At 43.1% G+C, this 21,291-nt stretch overlaps 1 protein-coding gene across 2 annotated transcripts in view; it reads left to right on the forward strand.

Moving 5' to 3' along the window:
- The window catches only part of DOCK5 (dedicator of cytokinesis 5), a 193,887-nt gene that overhangs the window by 138,399 nt on the left and 34,197 nt on the right, over positions 1 to 21,291 (forward strand). For both annotated transcript variants that reach the window (XM_045852821.1, XM_045852820.1), the window contains exons 27-35: positions 3,961 to 4,056; positions 8,268 to 8,366; positions 11,149 to 11,243; positions 12,844 to 12,922; positions 14,321 to 14,421; positions 16,783 to 16,841; positions 17,127 to 17,281; positions 18,391 to 18,476; positions 20,506 to 20,665. In XM_045852821.1, coding sequence (XP_045708777.1) covers positions 3,961 to 4,056; positions 8,268 to 8,366; positions 11,149 to 11,243; positions 12,844 to 12,922; positions 14,321 to 14,421; positions 16,783 to 16,841; positions 17,127 to 17,281; positions 18,391 to 18,476; positions 20,506 to 20,665 — 930 coding nt within the window. The remainder of the gene's footprint in view (positions 1 to 3,960; positions 4,057 to 8,267; positions 8,367 to 11,148; positions 11,244 to 12,843; positions 12,923 to 14,320; positions 14,422 to 16,782; positions 16,842 to 17,126; positions 17,282 to 18,390; positions 18,477 to 20,505; positions 20,666 to 21,291) is intronic.

The raw sequence follows: 21,291 nt of genomic DNA on the forward strand, positions 1-21,291 counted from the left end.
GGGGACTGAGTCTGCCTGGCACCCCTACGTCCTAGGTCAGGGCTAGGCTAGCACTGCCCACAGGCCCAGGTGTTGCCTCCACTTACCAGGCAGGAGAGCTGTGCAGAATGTGCTCCGTGGGGTACAAAAAGATTCACCACTTTCCATGGCGGCCACGTGCACCATCAGTCCCGAGAGCCAGGAAAGCATTGTTGGTTTTGCCCAGTCCCGTTCGCTTACCGATAAATCTTCAGATTTAGTTCTGCTGGAGGAGAGGAAGAACCCTGTCCCTCTTCCCATAGGTGACTCCTAACTTCACCTTTCAAGGTCCAGCCCAGCCTGGCCACAGTCCAGCTCACCTGCTCATTATCACATGGGCATGTCTGCATTTTGGGCTGTTCACTCCTCTGCCATGGAAGTGCAGGGGCGCCCTGTGCTCCCCCTGCCTGTCTCTCCCGTTCCCGGAGGCCCTGGAGCCCACCTTATTGAGTGTACTATTTATTTGATATTTATTAATTATAGTTCAGCCTTTTTTCCCCATTTACATATATTTTAAGGAACCACATTATAAAATGGATTAAATTTCCCCCAAGGAATTTTGTGATTGGGAATTTGATGCCCAAACCAAGGATTTTTCAACAAATAAATACATGTGATCCATCATGTCATAATGACAATAACATTTTTTGGAAGTAACTCATATGATCCGGAATTAATGTACTGAAGTGGAGCCCAGAGTGCTCTTCGTTGACAACGATGACTCGTTGACACACCGGGCACTCGGGTCCTGTCTGGGCCTCAGTGTCCCGCGGAGCGTGTGCGTATATGACGCTGAATTCATCTGAAGCGTAGGGATCCGGCAGCCCCAGCCCCACTGCTGCGTAGCTCCTCAGCCTAGATGGATCTCACGGTGCCGCACTTTCCCTTTCAGGACCACGGAGGACTTGTAGCTGACTTTTTGGGCTTCCTTTACTTCTGAGCCTCCTTTTCAACAAATATGTAGTATCTCTGTCTACCTTCTTACTGCACAGAATGACTCTTCAGAAGTGAGTTGAGTGTATTTAAGTCCTGTATTGGGAGATTTAATTGGATTAAAAAATTATTTTTGTCTTCCCAATAATGTTCTTTGTAATGAGCAGAGTCATTCAAAATTATTGATCTTGAAACTCTGTGAAAGTGGTAAATTCAGTAACTTTTTTGTTGGCAGTGATGGTATGTTGTTTTTTTTTCTCACCATAAGCATTTTAAAATGTATGAGTTAACTTCATGCACCTCTTATCTCCTCAGTTAATTCTAGGCTCTAATTATTGACACTGCTTCCTATGCCTTTTTTTATGGTCCAGTTTTCCCTCATCTGCTCCCAAAACTTTGTCTCCTAAATGTTCTTATTCTTCAAAGTCCAGCCGCAATAAACACCTCCAAGCAGTTGCTGCTGGTACAGTCCACCCAAACTCCCCCACTAGTTCCCTTCATGCCTCGTCCCTATGTCCCTTTTAAGGATATTATCCTTTTGTGCCTTGGGTGATAAACTCAGTTGACAGACACTTACTGACCAGCCTGCGGGCTCCAGGCACCGTGATGGGTCCAAGAACACAGCAGTGAGCAAGGGAGGCAAGCGCCCTGCCCTCGTGGACGCGACCTTCTTGAGGGAGCTTTGTGTTTGCTTATTTACACACATGTCCCCGCTCTCCTGCTGGAGGACAAATCTCTTAAGGGCTCAGAGGATTCCTGATTAATTTTCATTCCTGCACCTGAGGCCCTACCGTGACTTTCACATGTAGTCAGGTCTACAGTCCGGAAATGTTGTGTCTGGAGGTGAGAGCAGCATCCTCAGCATAGGCAGGTCTTGTGAGTCACTTCCATTCAAAGACATGGGAAGCAGGTAAACAAGGAATAGAAAGCAAAGAAGGAATGATTTAGTTATTCGAAGCATTGATTTAGTTATTTGAAGCATTAACGAGGAGTTTCAAAACATCTGTTGTGAAGCAAGAACAGATAAAGACTTTGAAAACTCAAGTTGAATATTAATAAGTTGAAGCTGAATGAATATAACACCAAATTAAAAAAAAACCTGGAAAGAAGAAAAAATAAAAAATAAACATTATGAGGCACTGAAGCTCAACAAAGTTAAATAATTGCTCAAAGTCACACCTGACAGAGTCAAGCCATTAAATCCCTATGTCAGTCTGTCAGGCTGACAATACAAACAGTCCAGTTAAGAAATGGGCAAAGGACCTAAACAGAAGCTGCTCCAAAGAGGACATATAGATGGCCCATAGATATATGAAAAGATGTTCAGTGTCAGTAATCATTAGAGAAATGCAAATTAAAACCACAACGAGATACCATCTCACACCTGTTAGAATGGCTATCATCAATAAATCAATAAACAAATGCTGGCAAGGATGTGGAGAAAAGGGACCCCTTGTGCACTGTTGGTGGGAATGAAGTCTGGGGTAGCCTCTGTGGAAAACTGTACAGTTACCTCAAAAAAATTAAAAATGGATCTGCCTTATGACTCAGTGATTCCATTTCTGAGAATATATCAGAAGAAACCCAAAACTTATTTGAAAGAACATAAACACCCCTGTGTTCACTGCAGTCTAATTTATAATCACCAAGATCTGGAAACAGCCCCAGTGCCCATCAGTAGATGAGTGGTTAAAAAAGCTGTGGTACATTTACACAATGGAATACTATGCTGCCATAAAAAAGGAAGGAACTCTCACCTTTTGCAACAGCTTGGATGGACATCGAGAACATTACGCTAAGTGCAATAAGCTAGTTGGCAAAGGACAGATTCCATATGACCTCACTTATATGTGGAATCTAATGAATAAAATGAACAAACAAAATAAAAAAAGACTCATAGGTACAGAAAACAGATTGATAGCTGTCAGAGAGGATGGGGGCATTGTGTGGAAAAGGTGAAGGGGTTAAGCAAAAACAAAAAACTCACAGGCATAGACAATAATATGGTGATTACCAGAGGGAAGGGGAGAAGGTAGAAGGTAAAGTGGGAATAAATGGTGATGGAAGGAGACCTGACTTAGGATGGTGAACACACAATACAATATACAGATGATATACTACAGAATTGTACAGTTGAAATCCATATAATTAACTAATGTCACCCCAATAAATTGAAAAACTTTTAAAAACAGTCCTCACTCAATGTCATTGATAGGCTCTGGGACGTGAAGTGAAACCACATGTAATGACACCAGTTTTACCAGGGGCTAGTTCAAAAGAACAAGAGATAAGTTTCATGACAGCTCATCAACCTCGTAATGAAAGTCCTGGAGGCCCAAGGCCAAGGGGCCAGGATGGTTGGCTTCATAGTGAGGGCTCCTCCTAGCTCCCAGGCGGCTCTGTTTGCATGTGGCCTTTTCTCAGCACATATCAGTAGTGTGAGGGAAGAGGCAGGCTCTCCAGTGGCTCTTCTTACAAGGACACTAAGCCCATCAGACCAGCACCTTGCCCACAAAGTCCCATGTCCATCCAGTACAATCACAGAAGGGATTAGAGGTTCAACGCTGAACACACTCAGTTCATAACCATCTCCTTGACTTGAATTTCTTAGTTTTGTTTTTTGTTGGATTGTTAGTTTGGCTATGCAGAAGGTGGTGAGAACTTCATATTACTGCCTTTCACTCCCTGTGCATGTGCCTCTTGTGGGGGGCACACTGGCTTGCTCAGAATCGGCAAAATGGGCGTCCAGCCAGAACTGGGTCACATCAGTGGCCGCGAGGAGGCATCCCCATGCCCATCTTTTAAACATTAGACCTGATTATTTTCAACTGAGTCCTTAGTAACAGCACTGTGTGTTATTGTGAATAATACCATTAATCCCTTTTGAGTAAGACTGCTTGGTAGGGAAGAGCCAGAACGTGATTTACAGAGGGACCTCATCTGTCCAAGGTTTCCAGAAGAAAGATGAAGCTGAGTCAGGAGAGTTCTCAATCCTGTGTTCCCCTGCAGGGCCCCACTGCACCCCACATACAGCAGATAATGCAGCGGCTGCTGAGGAGGATCAATCGGACCGTCATCGGGATGAGCCGCCAGGCTCCCCACATTGTGAGTAATGCTTCCGGGGACCCACCACCACCACCACTGCTGCTTCTCAGGGTCCCATCTGCCCCTGTGGGGAGCTGTTGGGACCAGTATCTTGAGACCAGATTCCCACAGGCCCCTGCCTGCACGCCTCCTAGGGAGGAGTGGGATCTAGAACTTTCTGACCTCCCCCAGTGGGTGACCCTTGGTTATCTCTGTGAGCAGATCTGAATTCTGATGCTGACCTTCTGTTGAGGGAAGATGATCCAAAAGGGTGGGGCAGCCCACGGGGCAGCGTTATGCCAGATTCTGCAAGGACGAGGCATGCGGACCCCTTCTCGAGGAGTCTTGCTCACGTGGAAGGTCCAACAAAAGCCTCCTCTAATACGTTAAAGCAGAGGTCCACTGAGGCATGCAGACACCCTAGAGAGACTGTTACTTCAGTTTCCAATCAATCAAATACTCTCTAAGTACTTAATATTTTATTCAAGGAAAATGTGAGTCTCAGTGAGCAGAACATGAGGGCTTCTGGTGGCTGCATTCAGCACTTCCTCTGTTATCTCAAGTAATTTAGTTCTGAATCTCAATTTATGCACGCTCTAGCTGGATCCATGCTTATTGGACTGAGAATCGTAATGGTGGTGATAGTACTTCCAGCTGTAGTGATGGCAATAGTAGTAATCATAAGCCAATTCTTTTTGTGTGCAGAACCTATTTTAGGTACCTCAGGTTTCATTGAAAGCCTCCCCTGACCCTGTTGGGAAATTCTCTCATTAACTCCACTTTTCTAATGAGGAAACATGCCCAGAGTGGCTAAGAGACATGCTGAGGTTACACACCTACCAAAGGGTCGAGTTAGGGTTTGGACACGGGTGGCCAGCCTGGCTGCAGAGCGTGTGCATGTTGTTAACTAGCCTCCTCCCTAGTTGGCTGTTACCAGGTTACGTTTCCAGCTGTGTCCTGTAGATGCCATGGAAGGAAGTCTGATAAATGGAGTTGGTGCCCTGTGGTATCATCCAGCCCTTCTGACTCAAAGAAAAACAAACGTTTTATGCAACTTGTGATGAGCGTGCTTTTAGAAGTGCCTGTGTTGCTCTGGCCTCTCATTCTCCATCGACTGTGTCTGTGAGACCAAAGTTAACTCTTGAAATCCAAGTTGTATCCCCATTAAAATGAAGCATCTTTTATTTGCAATATTAAAAGCTGTGATCAGATTTTAATTAGAGTACATAGTAAGAAAACTATCCCAAATTGCTGTAGTAAGTATGCACACTTTATTTACTTAACAAGTATGTATTAAGGAACAGCTGTAAACCAGGTGCTATTCTGGACACTGGATGTGTCAGGGAACAGACCAGACAGAAATCATGACCTGAGCAAAGCTCGCATTCTAGCAATAACAGTGACGAAAAATAAAGTGCATAGTGTTAGGAGGTAAGTGCTATGGAGGAAAAAAATGAACAGGATAAGGGAAGTCAGGATGGGAGAATTACAAATTTAAACAAGGTGGTTAAGAATGGCTTTCCTGAGAAGGTAGAATTTGGACAAAGGTTTGAGGAAGGTGATGGAGTGGATGTGTGGCGAAGGGCCTTCCAGCCAGAGGCAGTAACGAAGCAGATGTGCTACGAGTGCCTCCTAAGATGCACATGCCGGTGATGTAGGGGATCCAAGGAAGAATACAGGGAAGTGATTGCAAGCAAAACATCGTCTTCCTGCTAGGTCAAAACTCAGGGTGACCCAAAAGTTACTATAAGAGGATTCAGATCTATGTGATAAAGGTATAGATGCTGGCTGGACACAGTGTTAATTGCTGCTGCCAAGCCATTTCTCCCAAGTATGCAAAGAATATATAAAGAGAGGCAGATCAGTAACTATGTTGTTTAGGGAATGAGATATTGATACAGATAATGATACAGGTAATACTTAATATGTCTGAATTTAAATCTACCTACTATTCTTTTAGCAGAGAAGTCACCCATTATCCATTGTGTTTAACTAAAGAGTGTTGGCTCAGTGTGATTGGAGAGCAGCGTGGGGATGTGAGCGTGGAAGTGGCAGAACTGCTGCCACATTTTTGCTGAAACAAGGGGGTGGAATTGGACGTGGCTGAGATACGTGGAGTGATAAAGATACAGGAGGCCCAGTGAGAACGCTTGAGAGAGATAAGCATCAGAAGAAAAAAGCAAGGGAAAGATACACAGAGGGAGAGACAGTCACAAAGAGAAATACACACATGCACACTCTATACACTATATACAAATGCGTGTATACAGACTATATTTTATATATACACACTATATGTTATATACATATGCACATATATACACTATATATAACATATACGCAGGCACATGCACATACTCGATATATTATATACACAGGCACAAACACACTATATATATTGTTTTCACAACTATATATATGGCTTAATATAGTACATTCAGAATATTCAAAAATAGTTAAATATTAAAGGGTCCATTAATAAAATATGTCAATTCGATAAAAGGAAAAAAGCTTCAGGACTCCACAGATGCCAAATATATGTGATAGATGGAACATCCATTCCAAACTATGAACAGGGGAAGGTATCAACATGCAGTCACCAGGCAACATGTTACTTGGTGCTCATAAATAGGAGGATCAAGATGTTAAATCTCAGCACTGTTGAGATTTTTCTTTAAATTCAGCCCAATGTAATAAGACCAAAAAAATACACTAAGTATAAATCTGAAAAAAGAAAAAGTAATTGTTATTATTTTTAGTTGAAATGACTACCATATCTATGGAACCCAAGAGAGTTAACTGAAATTTTAATGACTGATGAATAATTTATTAAACTAACTGGTTTCAAAATAAATATTATTCAGTGGCCTTTCTATATTATAAAAATAGCTATTTAGAGTTTGGAAAAAAATCCATTTAATGTAGTAACAAAAGTATGAGAGCAAAAGTAAATAGAAGCTACAAATAAATGAGTAGCCCAGCCCTGGCTGGTATGACTCAGTGCAGTGAGCACTGGCTGTGAAGGGAAAGGTCACGGGTCTGGTTCCCAGTCAGGGCACATGCCTGGGTTGCAGGCCAAGTCCCCAATGGGGGCAAGGCAACCGATCAATGTGTCTCTCACACACCAATGTTTCTCTCTCTTTCTCCCTCCCTTCCACTCTCTCTAAAAGTAATGAAATGAAATCTTAAAAAAAAAAAAATGAGCGGCCCCATAGGAGTAACAGTGCAGAGCTTGCCTACCAGATCTGGACATGTTATAATGCTGCAATAATTAAAACAGTGTTGGACTCCAGCAATAGAGCACATATATCCACAAAGCAGAACTAAGAAAATTTAAAAGAAGACTTCCGATTTCATGAAAAATATTAGCTTTCAATAGGAAAAGTTAATATTTTTAATAAAAATGTTTAGAAAGTGTATGAATAATAGGGAAAAATGTGTTTGATTCTTATTTCATGCCGTGCCCATAATAACTTTCAAATAGAATGAAGGGTTTAATGTTTAAACAAATTCTAAGGCAACTAAAAGAAGATATAAATTAATATGTGCCTATTTTTAAGAGAGGAGATTTATTATTTTTTTTTAAATTTGAAAGGATTCTATGAAAGAAACAATAGATTTTACCAGGTAAGAAATTGAAACCCTTATATGTGAAAAATATGTGTAAGTAAAATAAACTAAGCAGCAAACAGTAAAAATTATTTATAAAATATCTGACAAATGGCTAATAGCTTTAATATCCAAAGAGCTGTTGCAAACTGCTGGAAAAGATATTTTAATTAAAAATGGGTAAATTGGGTAAAGAATATGAGCAGACAGCAAAGTGAGAAAGATAAGTGTATGGCTGACAAGTATATGGACAGAATGTGATATTCAAAGCAGGAAATGCAAAGGAACCAAAAGTGGGATTAAATAAAACTTCAATACCCAGAACAGGCAAAAGCCTGGAGTCCCTTGACCCGCAGGACCACACTGATCTTAGCTGCTGGGGGTGTGGGGTGTGGGGGTGAGGAAAGCCCTCCATGTGCCCTAACTCAGTCAGAAGGAGGTCCTTTCAGGCAGAAACAGCAGGGAGCATGCCCTTGGGACCTTGGCACACAGCATGCTTCCAGGCTGTTGTGGTCCCTTCCTGGGTGACTGGGTGGGCAAACCAAAGTACATGTTACATTTGCCCAGGTCTTTTCTGTCAGCGGGTCTCAGGAGTGGGGATTTGCATTTTCTTTCTCCCCCAGGGCAGTTTTGTGGCGTGCATGATTGCCATCCTGCGACAGATGGACGACAGTCACTACTCCCACTACATCAGCACCTTCAAAACCAGACAAGACATTACTGTAAGTTGTCTTCGTTGAGTCCTGGTAGCCCCCAGAATTCTTCCAGTCAGCAAAAAGAGTAACCAAAACTAAGTATCCTTGGCTTCCGGGTCTCCCATCCACCTCCAATGCCATGTGGCCATCCACAGTGAGGAAGAAAAGGGAAGTATTAGTTCTTTCTCTCGGATCAGATTTGAAGAAGAGTACAATTGTATACCAAGGGGTCCTCACTGAACTTCTGAGTTTCTTGGATTTAGAGAGAGCCCTTATTTAGAAATATCTGAGAGATCTTTTTTGCTCTCAAAAGAGGATAGTGCCTCGTTTTCAGGAACAATAGTTACTCATGCCGCGGCAAGGACTTCAAGAAGCAGAGGTGTGCAAAGCCTAAGATACAGTTGAAGTCATCATTGTTAGTATTTCCTGGAAAGGGAAACAAGGAGAGGTAATGCCTGCCCCTCATTAACCCTGAACATTCAGTTGAGATATTCCATTCTCATTTTAAACAAGAAGATTGTCCTTGGTTACTACTGCTTAGCATTAGTAGTGGCAACTGGTCCAGCAGTGAACTCTCCAAATGCTGTATTGGACCATGTGGCCTAATCTGGGGGCCTAGTTGGGCCTGCACTTGGGCTGTGCCCAGGCAGGCAGCATGGCAAGGAACCCATAGCAATGTGTAGGTATGTATGCTGCTGAGCACATGCAGGTGTGCCTGCACAGCACTTATAGGTGTGCCTGCACAATGTGTACAGATGTGCCTGCAGAGTGTGTAGAGGTGTGCCTGCAGAGACCAGGGGTAAGAGAATTAGGAAGAGGAGAGGAGGGGAGAGATGGAGGCTCAGGGTAGCACTGTTGCTCCTCCACAGGCAGATGCTGTAGTGGGTTTAAGAACACAGGCTTTAGAACACTCAGACCTGGACTAGATTCTGGGTCTTCTATTTCCTTCTGTGAAGTTTTGGGCAACCTGTTTAACTTCACTGAAGCTCAGTTTTCTTATCTGTAAAATAGTCCCTACCTTAATGGTTAATGTGAGTACTCACTCATCCACACCATTGATTGGAAGAGTTAATGGTGGTACTCAATCACCATTGACTGAAACGATGCACAGAAAACGACTAGCTTGTGTTTGGCATATAGTTAATACCTACAAAGACTAGATATTTATAATAATAATCTTATTGCTATTAAAATGTAAGATAAAATTGATATAAAAATAGTTTTTTCAAATTTCCTTCAGAAATCAGGTAGAATAGTGAAAGCTATACTAAAACTAAACCCTTGACATTTGGCTCCAATAAGGAAGTAAAACGCAGGTTTTAACTCATGTTTTCCAGAACAATGGTGAGTGCTTCCCCCTCTGTTATTTAATTAAGAAGAGGATTCCTACCCCCACGGGAGAATTCCAGTCCTCAGCAGCAGGGCTTCCCTGGACAGCAGCGAGGCCTTGTGCCTCTCAGTAGATCTGCCTTTCACTCTCACCTGCTGCTTCTCGGATAAGCCACTTGACAGACTTTGGGAAGCTGTTGATAAAAAAGGGATTATCAGTGAATTGCCCTTTATTATGCTGTCGCTGTTTACAATGAATTTAGATCACCAAGAGTTCGACCTCAGCGCCGGAAGTGAATAACTGCCATTTAAATTTAATCCTTGCTTCACAAACCACCACATCTCACTGATTTGAGGGAAAAGGTTAATAGATTAGTTAATAAACTGGTAGGAGCACTTAAAATATGATGAAAAAATTTAAAAGGCATGGAATATGTTTCTGATTTCAGAATTGAGGATTGTAACATTTGACTCTCCATTGAACCAAAAGGGAGATTCAAGGGCAGGACAGGTCCTAGGGTGGGACCGCTTCCTGCTGTCTGGCTCTAAAGCGCAGGAAGTTGACCACTTGACCCGCATCTCAGAAGAGTGCAGTGAGAGACAGAACCCAGGCCTCCTGCCCCGTGTACTGTGCCCTTTCTGCTCCATGATGTCATTCATGTGACAGAGCTGCGTGGCTCCATGCTAGAGAAATTGCATGGGGTTGCCATTTTAGGAATCCAAGTGGAAAATGTCTAAATTTAACTAGCTAATAAATAGAAAAGCTTTTTAAAGTTTTTCACATTGATTTTTACTGCAGTTGCTCTGAGTTCCTTTTTGTTCACAGCCCCCCTGTTAGGTGACAGGGCTGTTTAGCCGGTACTGGACTTCCGTTCTCAGTTACTACAGTCCGCGTGACCCACTGCTGTGATCTCTTTTAAGCTCCACTGAGGACCCTTCTCCCAGACTACACTCAGTTACCTCCTGGGATAGCAAGAGTCATGGCTCTGGTTCTTATTTATAGCATTTGGGTTCTGTTCTAACAATAATAAAGGAGAGAGCTGGACTCAGAGTCACTTCAAGTATGTTTTCTCACGATTGTTGGGGAGTTCCTTTTAAGTGCAGTGGATCTTTTCGGACAACACTTGGCTTTCAATGGAGGGTTCAGAACCCCAAGTTCTTTTCCCAGCCCTTCTGCTTCCTCGTTTCTACAACCTTAAGCAAGTTGTTTAATTTTTCACAGCTTCAGCTTTCTCATTTGTAAAATGTGGACAGTTTTCTCATTCTGCTTTCCTCATCAGAGTATACGGTGCAAAAATCAAATCATATGATAGCCGTAAAAAATGCTTTTTTATCCCCAAAACCTTATTTAAAGGCTAGGCTGTTCAATGGGACTAGGATCGCCCTGTTCTGACGTAGTGTTTCTTCTCATCCATGCGCCACAGAAGGACTTAGGAAACGTAACCCCAGTTTTCTCCAGCCTTTCCTTTGTTCTCTGCAGGACTTCCTCATGGAAACTTTTATCATGTTTAAGGATCTGATTGGAAAGAATGTCTATGCCAAAGACTGGATGGTCATGAACATGACTCAGAGCAGGTAAGGCCGCCCATGCTGGCCCAGAGGCAATCCACTCAACACCGCTGACCCTTGAACACTGGTTTTGAACTGCGTGAGCCCACGTATACATGGATTTTTTCAATAAATACAGTAAATGTGTCTTCTCTTCCTCATGATTTTCTTAATAACATTTTCTTGCCCTCACATATTTTATCGTAAGAATACAGGGTATGATACATATGACACACAAAATATGAGTTAGTTGACTGTTTATGTTATTGATAAGGCTTCCGGTCAATAGTGGGCTATTAGAACAATCAGCCTTCTGCACCCACAGTTCCCAGCTTCAGACCGAAAATACTATTTTTGATCCAGAGTTAGTTGAATCCACCATTGTGAAACTGAGGGTGTGAAGTGTTGGGGAGTAAGTTAAACGCAGATTTTTAACTGTGCGGGTGGGGGGGATCAGTGCCCCCAGCCCCTGTGTTGTTCAAGGGTCCCTGTGCTTGGGTCTGGTAACCGGCGCTCTGACTTTTGTGAGGTACTGTTAAATTGTTGTTCTCAAATGTATTGTCTGTCAAGCAAGGACCCTCCTGCTCCCACGAGCCCAGCGTATGGGCTCCTGTTCTTGACTTCGGCTGGGCCCCGGCAGCTGCCCTGATTCCTCTCTGCTATTGTCTCCTCGTTGAATCGTCAGCATCAGCTCCAGGCATGGGCCAGTGGCTCCATATGGCCCTTGTCACTCAGACAGCCAAAGACCCGGCACCCTGGCCCACCCTGCATCTCTAGCCTTATCTTCCACCCTTTCCCTCTAGTACAGCCTACACTCTACCCACCCTGGTGGCTTCCCAGGCCCTGGACGAGGTCCGTGCATTCCTCATGCCACTCTGCCCCTGCTTGCCTTCCCCTCACCCCTGTCTGTCGTCCTGCTACCCATTCCTTTCTTCAGTGCTTCTGGGATATCAGCTCCGAAGGAAGCCTTTCTGTCCTGGATGTCATCTTCTCTTCCTGTGATTCCTCTCTTTACACCCCTTCATTGAATTTTTTATGTTTTTTGTCATGGTTGCAAATGACCCCCATCCAGCTGCAAATGTCTTAAAACCAGGAGCAGTCTCTTTCAAGGCATAACCTAGGGCAGCGCTCTGCAGTTTCTGACCAACAACAAATATTTGTTGAATGGAAGTGAAATGAACTAAACATGTATGTTCCACTGAAAGAGCTTCAGAATTTTTTAAATAGCTAAAATAAGTAAATCATGATCCTCACTCTTATTGTTAACTCTACGTGGTCCTGATACCTGATTAGAAGAACCCTTCCTGACCATGTACAGATGAGGGGACAAGTTGCACAAACTTTGAAGTGGAAGCATCACGAAGAGTGCACGGAGCCCTGGCCTGAGCCTCAGAAGACAGGCCTGTCGTCTTGGCTCTCACCTCCCAGCTGCACTGGGATGCAGCCTTGAGTGGTGCTTGAGTCAGTTCTGGAAACCGACCTTCAGTGTCCTCTGCAGGCTGGGTGCTGTCGTTGGTCTCACGTATTGCCAAGTCTGGGTTTGGTTTGCTTTTTTGGTTTTAAACACAGATGGGAGGTGTTTCAGTGGGTATGGAGCTGTCTTTTTCACCAGTGCTTCCTCCCCCAGGGTTTTCCTCCGTGCCATCAATCAGTTTGCTGAGGTGCTCACCCGGTGCTTTATGGACCAGACAAGCTTCGAACTTCAGGTAAGCATGCCACTCACCTGGGAGTTCTGGGAGTTCTCAGCCAAAGCAAGAGAATCAGTTTATTTTGGAAAACATTTTATATTGTATCATTTTCAGATGTAAAAAGTGTTCTTGTCCTTTCTCCTTTCCTAAAGCATATCACCCTGTCCTCCACACATAGTAAAAAGGGATTTTTTTCTTCTTCCTGTAAAACTAATACATGTGAAAAAAAGTAATGGCAGAAACTATAACTAAGCAAAAAGAAGAAAAGCGAAAGACAAATAGTGTAAGGTTACCTTCTGCCACTAACGTAACTCAGATACACACACACACACACACACACACACACACGTGCTTGCCAAGGGGCTTGCAGACACTCCTCTACCTGCCCGTGGTGGGTTTCCAGAATGGTTCCTATACACACTTGCTTCAGAGTCCCAAGTGATAACAAAACAGGTGACCACTGGCTGTACCCTCATTCATTCATTCATTCATTCATTCATTCATCCAGCAAATATCAGAGGGTTTGTATGTACAGAGTACTATTCTAGGCCCTGATGAAAGCAGATCAGGCCCTGTTGTCATGGGGCGTCTGTGCCCATGTGTGCTCTGTGGGGTGTGTTTGCTGTGTCGTGTGCCTTTGTGTCTGTTGGATGTTAAAAGGGGAGAGTCATAAGTAGAGGAGATAAACAGCTGTCTACATATATATATGTGTATGTGCATGTGCCCCCATGTGTGTATGTGTGCTGAGTTTATATACATTTGTCTTTGTGTGTATATATCTGTGCCAAAATGAAATTGGGCTGTTAAGTTCTTTGATAACCTATTAATCTACTTTATTTTATTTAATTTTTCTGTGATCTTCTCAATGATATTAAATATTTTCACAGTTTTTTTAATGGCTGAATACAGTCTGTTGTCTGGCCAGGCCATGATTTATTTAGCCATATTCTCATGAACAGTTAGATCATTTCCATTCTCTGCTAGGTTAACTAACTCTGGGAGGGTCTTCCTTGTTTTAAATATTTTTAAATACCCATGATTTATTTTGCCAGTATAAAGCTCTAACCTATTTATTAGTTCAAAAGTCTGGCAGAATCTTAGGGCTTTTTATGCACATTGCCAAACTATTTACTATAAATAGTTATAGTTCTTGGAGGCAGTTTGCCTTTATCCCAGGAGTATAGACAAATATAATTGTTTGGATTTTTTAAAGCATATTAATATTAAGTGTTAAAACTTTCAGGTTTGAATAATTGAAATGCAAGAAAGAAAAAGAAGTCCTGTGTATTTTCTTTTTTTTTTTTTCCCATTAATCCCCTTCAAGTGACTTGTACCATATGGTACTGTTTTATGCTGACCCCTTATTAATTAATGTTACTTTCTATTTCTTTTCACCACATAATTAATTTCAAACAGCTCTGGAACAATTACTTCCATTTGGCAGTAGCATTTCTCACCCATGAGTCCCTTCAGCTTGAAACCTTCTCTGAAGCCAAACGCACCAAAATTGTAAAAAAGTAAGTGTCGTCTTAAACTTGCTCAAGATTGGGTAGGTGGTTTTTCCATTTCAGAGCAAGATTTTGGGTATCACCAACATTACTGTCCACTGGCTACCATGTTGTTAGTGAGATAGGTCTTATAATTATTTTGCAGACCTCATTTCCCTAGACTCACATCTCTTTTCACAAGGCCCCATTGATTTTATCATCACTCATCACGTTCTTTTTAGAGAATCTGTGGGTGGAGAGGCAGGAAGGTTGGCCAGTACTCCCATCTCCAAGAACAGCTGCCCTCTAGTGGCAGCTTGTCCAAATTGCAGGCACAGTGCCTCTATCACTGCTGCTTCCTGAAGTAGGCTACTTTGGTACCTTAGTCACTGCAGCACAGAAGCCAAGACTAACACATCTCCCAAACATGCCCTGCAGCTTCCTGCTCAGATTTCAAAATGGACTATATGTGTAAGAGTGATGAGAGCTACAGGGGAGCTTTTCATGGCTTTTGTCTCAGGTCTGTTTCAGAGTTCATCAAGAGTCTGGAAAATTCAAAGGCCCTGTGGCTAGAGAGAACCTGTGAAACTGATCATTTAAAACCCATGAAGTTTTAGTTCTGTCCCCCCTTCTGGGATGTATGGGATTCTTGACAAACTATTTAGCACCCCTTTACCTCTGGTTCCTCCTCACAACACTGAGATTAGTAGCTAAGATGTGGAGATTTAGTGATTGTGTTTTCAATGATAAAAGTAAAACTCATTTTGTACATGTCTTTGTGAGGGAGGGTATCAACAGATCATTGATTTTTAAGATGGATGCCTTAGTCTCACTCTTTAGAACATCTTAAATGACACAGTTTCTGTCAGGATAGGTTTGCTTTTGGTTGAATGACCATACGTGAAGTTACTTGACAGCAAGTCTGGTAAAGCAGCTGGTTAGGATTAATGATTCTGGCTTTGGTCTAAGTGTGACTGTAAGTATAATCCATGTGAAACATGCATAAGGGCAAGGAAAACCTTCAGAGATAACATTTGTGCATATTCAGCTTGTGGAAATGTAATGAAATTTTTTCAAGATTTCTCTTATTTTTAGTGAAATAGCATCAACAGTATCAATGAACAATAGGAACAGTTACTTGTCTATTATGAGCCAGAAATAGTTACTTGTCTATTATAAGTGACTACATACACTTATTTTAATAATAAAACTAGATTCAGTGGTTTTGTTAAAATAAGGTAGTACAAAGAAATTTTGAATATGATTTTTATACTGGCTTCTGAAGGCATTTCCAAAGGAGGTATCTGAAAAAACGCTTGGTCGACAGTAGCTTGAGGAGAAAAGGTAGAGCCACATGTTGGGTGGGTGTCACGTTAGCATTCCCTGGGAACCTCTGCAGATCTGCTTGGACCCACCCTGTTTCTGCATTTCCCAGTCCCCAGCCTCTGAGCTGGTATGTGGTGAGGGTGGCCCCAGAAATACATATCCTTTTTTTTTTTTTAAAGATTTTACTTATTTATTTTTACACAGGGGAAGGGAGAGAGAAACATCAACGTGTGGTTGCCTCTCGTGCGCCCTCTACTGGGGACCTGGCCCGCAACCCAGGCACGTGCCCTGACTGGGAATCAAACCAATGACTGTTTGGTTCGTAGGCCTGGGCTCAATCCACTGAGCCACATCAGCCAGGGCAAAATATGTATTTAACAGATGTCCAGGTCATTTTTATTCACCTCCCCCCAAAAGCCACTGTCTTGACCCATGTTTCTCAGTTTCTTTCCCATTATTGACTCTCATAGGTAACCTTTTTAGAAATAATTTTCCTAATCACACCCCTGCAGTGACATAGTAATCCAGCAGATAGGTACATATCTGTTTATATACTACTGGTATATCTGCCATTTATTCATTAAAATAGTAGGTGTTTTTTGCCTCCAAGGGGACAATATCCCCCCACTGAGAATGTACGTCCAGAGCTTCCCAATGTGGTATAAAATATGGACTACTCCAACATAAGCATATAAATTCAGTGTGTTTGTTACACACCAGTTACGTTACTATACAAATCATACCCCATGTATTATCCTTTTCAATAGTGTTTCCGTTTTATTTCTTTGCTTAGCAGCAACCAGTGTGTTGCTCACTCTCCTCCCTTCAGTTTGTTGTCTCAGCTTCTCAGTTATTCTTGTGTTTGCACATGTCCCTCCTCCTGCTGTTGAAGCTCCCCTCCCCTGAGGGGCTTGTTTAGGTATCAACTTCATCTCTTAAAGGGGCCTTGTCTCAAAACCTGCCTGAAATGTGACCTAGAGGGACGTGGGCTTTTTATTCCTCTCATTTTATTATAAGTACTCGTTTCCACTGCAAAATCATTCTCTTGGTTTATGATCTTCCTAGATATGGGGACATGAGGAAGGAACTCGGCTTTCGGATCCGGGACATGTGGTACAACTTGGGTGAGTGTGTAACTTTGAACGAGCCCACGCTTAGCTCCGGGGCCGCAGTGAATTCTGTTTTCATTTTAATTCTAGTAACCATAAGATCTATTTGTCTGTCTGTCTGAAAGTGAGCATTGACCTCGGTAGGACATTTCCTTGTAATCAGTATTTAGTCACTCAGTTCTGATTTGAGTCAATTTACCCTCATAAACTTATTCTTTTCTTAGGGGTCTGTGGAGGAAGGTGGCAACACTGCACCTCCAGCGAACTTATCTTTTAATCTCTCCCTTACTCCTGTTTCAGGTCCCCACAAAATCAAATTCATCCCTTCCATGGTGGGTCCCATTCTGGAGGTCACGTTGACCCCTGAAGTGGAGCTCCGGAAAGCCACCATCCCCATTTTCTTTGATATGATGCAGTGTGAGTTCAATTTCAGTGGAAATGGCAATTTCCATATGGTAAGAGGCGGTCAGACTTATAATCTTAGTAATGCACATATAGTCAACTCTTGTTCATTTTCTTTCTATATAGAGAAGCCCTAGCCTGAATAGTACACATCAAAGTCAGTATGAAAATTTTCTTTTATATTTCATTTTGTCAAGCAGTAGAGATGGAAGCAGATATTCTAACTGAGGGTGGCCTCAAAGCAGTCTCTTTGCTACACAAGTTTCCTAAAGCCACCTTCTATGTCTGCATACTTAAAATACGAGTTCATGCATTTTTAATCCTATTTGCTGCTGTGCAGCTGAGAGAGTAAGGCTGAAGATCAAGGGAACGATGCAGAGGACTCTGGTTTATGACCTCAGTTGACTTGTGTTTGTTCTCTGTTCTATTTTTCTTATCTATACAGCATATTAATATTGAAAGGATGATCTTGTAGCTGCCGTATTTTGCTGTGTATAATTTTAGCACTCCCGTGTATAGTGTGCACCCACGTTTTTGGCCAAACTTTCAGGAAAAAATCTGTTTTAATTTTTTAATTCAATTTTTTAATTGTATTTAGAAACAAAACTAATTATATTCTGGGATGTTATTTTGTATGCAGATACCATTATTGCTCTCTAGAGTTATACTTTTAACACATAAGCATAAATAAAAGAATTAAAAACATTTATATTGATACAGAATTAGTACTATTCATCTATAATGTGCATCCTTATTTTTCCTTCAGGAATTTGGGCAAAAAAGTGCACATTATACATAGTAAATGTATGCAGCTCTGCAAAATCAGAAAAAAAGCAATCCCATTAATGAGACTGAGACAAAAACCAAAAATAAATTAGAATCTTCAAACTATTTTACTTGCATAGTTATAATAGGAAAGTAGTGTTTTGGGTAATTTTTCTCTGCAAATATGAGAAGGGACAGAGTAACATGAAGCTACCTGAGAAAGTTTCTCCATGCACTGTTAATGGGTGATGTGATGTGCCATCTTCCTCTGACTACACTGAAAATTATTCATGAGTTAAAAACGGGGCTGGGCAGATCTGCAGAGGCCGGCTGGGTGTCCCTTGTGTCCTCTTCTAAGATACAACATCGCCCTGTGGGCTTCTGTCTCTGCTTCCAGTTTGAGAATGAGCTGATCACAAAGCTGGACCAGGAGGTGGAAGGTGGCAGAGGAGACGAACAGTACAAGGTCCTTCTGGAAAAACTGTGAGTATTTCAGACACAGACCCTGAAGTCTATGACATCAATTAGAGATGGAGAAAAGCAGATTTGCCCACACTTACACAGCCACGGAGGAGCCACAGAATCACTGGGGACACCACCCAAGACAGCTCTTGGTGGGTCAGTGGGGGTTGCCATCCACTGCTGATACTGGGTCATCTGATGTGAGTCAAATGTCCTGTTTTCCTGGCCAGCCTGGCCATCGAGCACAGAGCAGATGGACAGAAGGAGACAGAGGTACAAAGTGTTGTGTCCAGTGTTGGAATTGACGAGCTTCACTAAAAGTGCTAACACCTCTCATTGGCCTGAAAGCAACGATTTCAAGAATAAGGGAAGTACACACTTCAAGGATCACCATACATTTGAATACACCCTGTGCCCTTAAAGGACCTCTGAGAACACCGGGGATATATGCTGCCTGCCCCTCCTCCAGTCCAGCATCCACTTCCTCTCTGTGCTCACATTAGCACCCCTGCTCCCCACCCACCCCATCCACACCCGCCACTCATCACCCTGCAGCCCTCTTAACTCTCCTTCGCACACAGGGAATCACAGTATCAAAAGAGGGTTAAAAACATTTGCACATTGAAGTAACAGAGATTGAGCTTCAAATCCTGTTTTCTCTCCACATTCTAGGCGTTTGACTTTGGACTACTGATGTAACCCTTCTGACACCTTTTTCCCCCCCATCTACAATACTAGGATCTATATTTGCTATTGTGGTGAGGCTGAATTGAGATCATGCATGTTCCTAGTGTCTGTTACAGATTCGATGCTGAGCGAGCACTGGCTGCCCTGGCGTTTGTGCTGGGCGCTGTTATTATTGTTACCTCCAGGTCCTCCCGTCAGTGGGGCAGAACTGCTCTAGACTCTCCATGACGTGTGTCCTCTGAACTTCCACGATGTGAACCGACTTGTTGGGGGTGTGCCTGCTCATTCATTACTCACCTGTTCCTGGGAGTGTGTGCAGAGACGGTGCTTGAGGACGAGGCTCCCAACTTTGTTTCGTTTTTAAGATTTTTTAAAAGGAACCAGCACACTGGATACTCAGAAATGGGTTGATGACTCACCTGTATTTTAAAGAACCGAAAGTCCTTCTTGTGTTGTTTTTACTGGCTGATAAGACCACTTGTGGATCTTTTTATCCTGTTTCCACTAGATCTGCCTGTTCAAACAGACTTCAAACCTCCCAGTTTGTCACTTTTGCAGTTCTGATCTCATACAGGAACTAAATGGAGAAACTACAGGCACATATGAACACATCCAAAATACTTACAAATGATAAACTATTCATTTTCCAGTCTGATAGCTGATTTTTCACATAAATATTTTATTTTGATTTTTTTTTATTCTTCCTGGCTTCCTAGCTCAGAAAAATATGACCATGCAAACCTCCAGAGTCCAGAAAAACCCTAGAGTGTGGACTGATTCTTTGAATACATCTCTTCCTCCTCTTTTTCTTTTGTTCCCCAAGTTTTTTTCTAATTCTCTAATATAAGATGTTCCTATAGAAGCTTTGCTCTTTGAGGCCCAGAAAGAAGATTTAGAGCAAAAAGTTAGCTCAGTCTCACAACTCTTCGTTTTTTCTCTGAAAATGACACGTGTGTGAAGAGCCACAGGTCTGACTGTGTGCAGGGTCCTCGTTCCTCTGGGCGGGCCCTCCCGCAGGCCTCTTTGGAATGCTCACAGGCCGCCCCAGAAGGGTGGTCTCTTTCAACTTGAGTGCCTGAAAACATACTGAAACCTTTTGGGCAATGGCTCCCATTTCTGTGGTTTTGACAAGAAAACAAAGAAATACAGAGAGACATTCAAAGAAGGGCGCTGCGGGCCAGGTTTCCCCGTGGCTTGAGCTAACTAGCCCTGTGAAGGAAAGGTGGAGCTTGAGTGCCTGTGCTGAGTGAAGGGTGTGTCTCCTCTTCTGGCGCCACCTGCTGCTGGGGCCTGGGCAGCGCTAGCAAATGGTGCTGGAAGGGCAGTGTCAGACCTGGCCTTCATCTCCACCTCCTCCCCTCAGGCTCCTGGAACACTGCCGGAAACATAAGTACCTCTCCGGCTCCGGGGAAGTCTTCGCACTCCTGGTCAGCAGCCTCTTGGAGAACCTCCTGGACTACAGAACCATCGTCATGCATGATGAGAGCAAGGAGAACCGCATGAGCTGCACTGTGAATGTGCTGGTAGGTGTGCACCCCTGGCACAGCGGGAGGGCAGCTGCCTCAGTCAGCGCCAAGCAGACCTCACAGACACGAAGGCCCCCTGGGGCCCCTTCTCAGAGTCTGTCCTGCCGAGTCTTAAGATGCCAGCATCCCAGTCCCTAAAGATAGATTTGGAAACAGGATAGAAAATGCAACATGAGCTTTTACCTGTCTTTCTGAAGGCTGTCCTGGGTCTGTTTCCCAGCCTTGTTTACATGTGGTCCCTCATTGCTGAGATTATTGGGCGTGGACGAACCTGCATGAGAAACCTGCACCGTGAGCAGAGGGTCAGGGCCTGAAATCTAAGGATAGCAGACCGCTGCAGCCTAGCCTTCCTCTAGACTCAGGTGGCTGGGACCACAGGCCTTGGGGCTGTGGGTTGCTGTGCCTCTGCCAGCTAACCCGACCACCTACCACCCCTGTTTCCCCAAGAAAGCGGAGTGTCAGGGGCCTGAGTCAAAGCCAGCTGCCTGTTCCCTTACAAGGCTCCCCACAAGTTGGGCCACACCTCTGAAGGTGTGGACCTAAAAAATGCTTCAACTTCTCTTCTTTATAAACTGTTGTGCCCTGTCCTTGTGGGGGATATGTGTTAAAGGAAAACAATCAAC

Source organism: Phyllostomus hastatus, unplaced genomic scaffold, assembly GCF_019186645.2.
Source record: "Phyllostomus hastatus isolate PE091 unplaced genomic scaffold, TTU_PhHast_1.1 phas_contig_98, whole genome shotgun sequence".
Taxonomy (NCBI): Eukaryota; Metazoa; Chordata; class Mammalia; order Chiroptera; family Phyllostomidae; genus Phyllostomus; species Phyllostomus hastatus.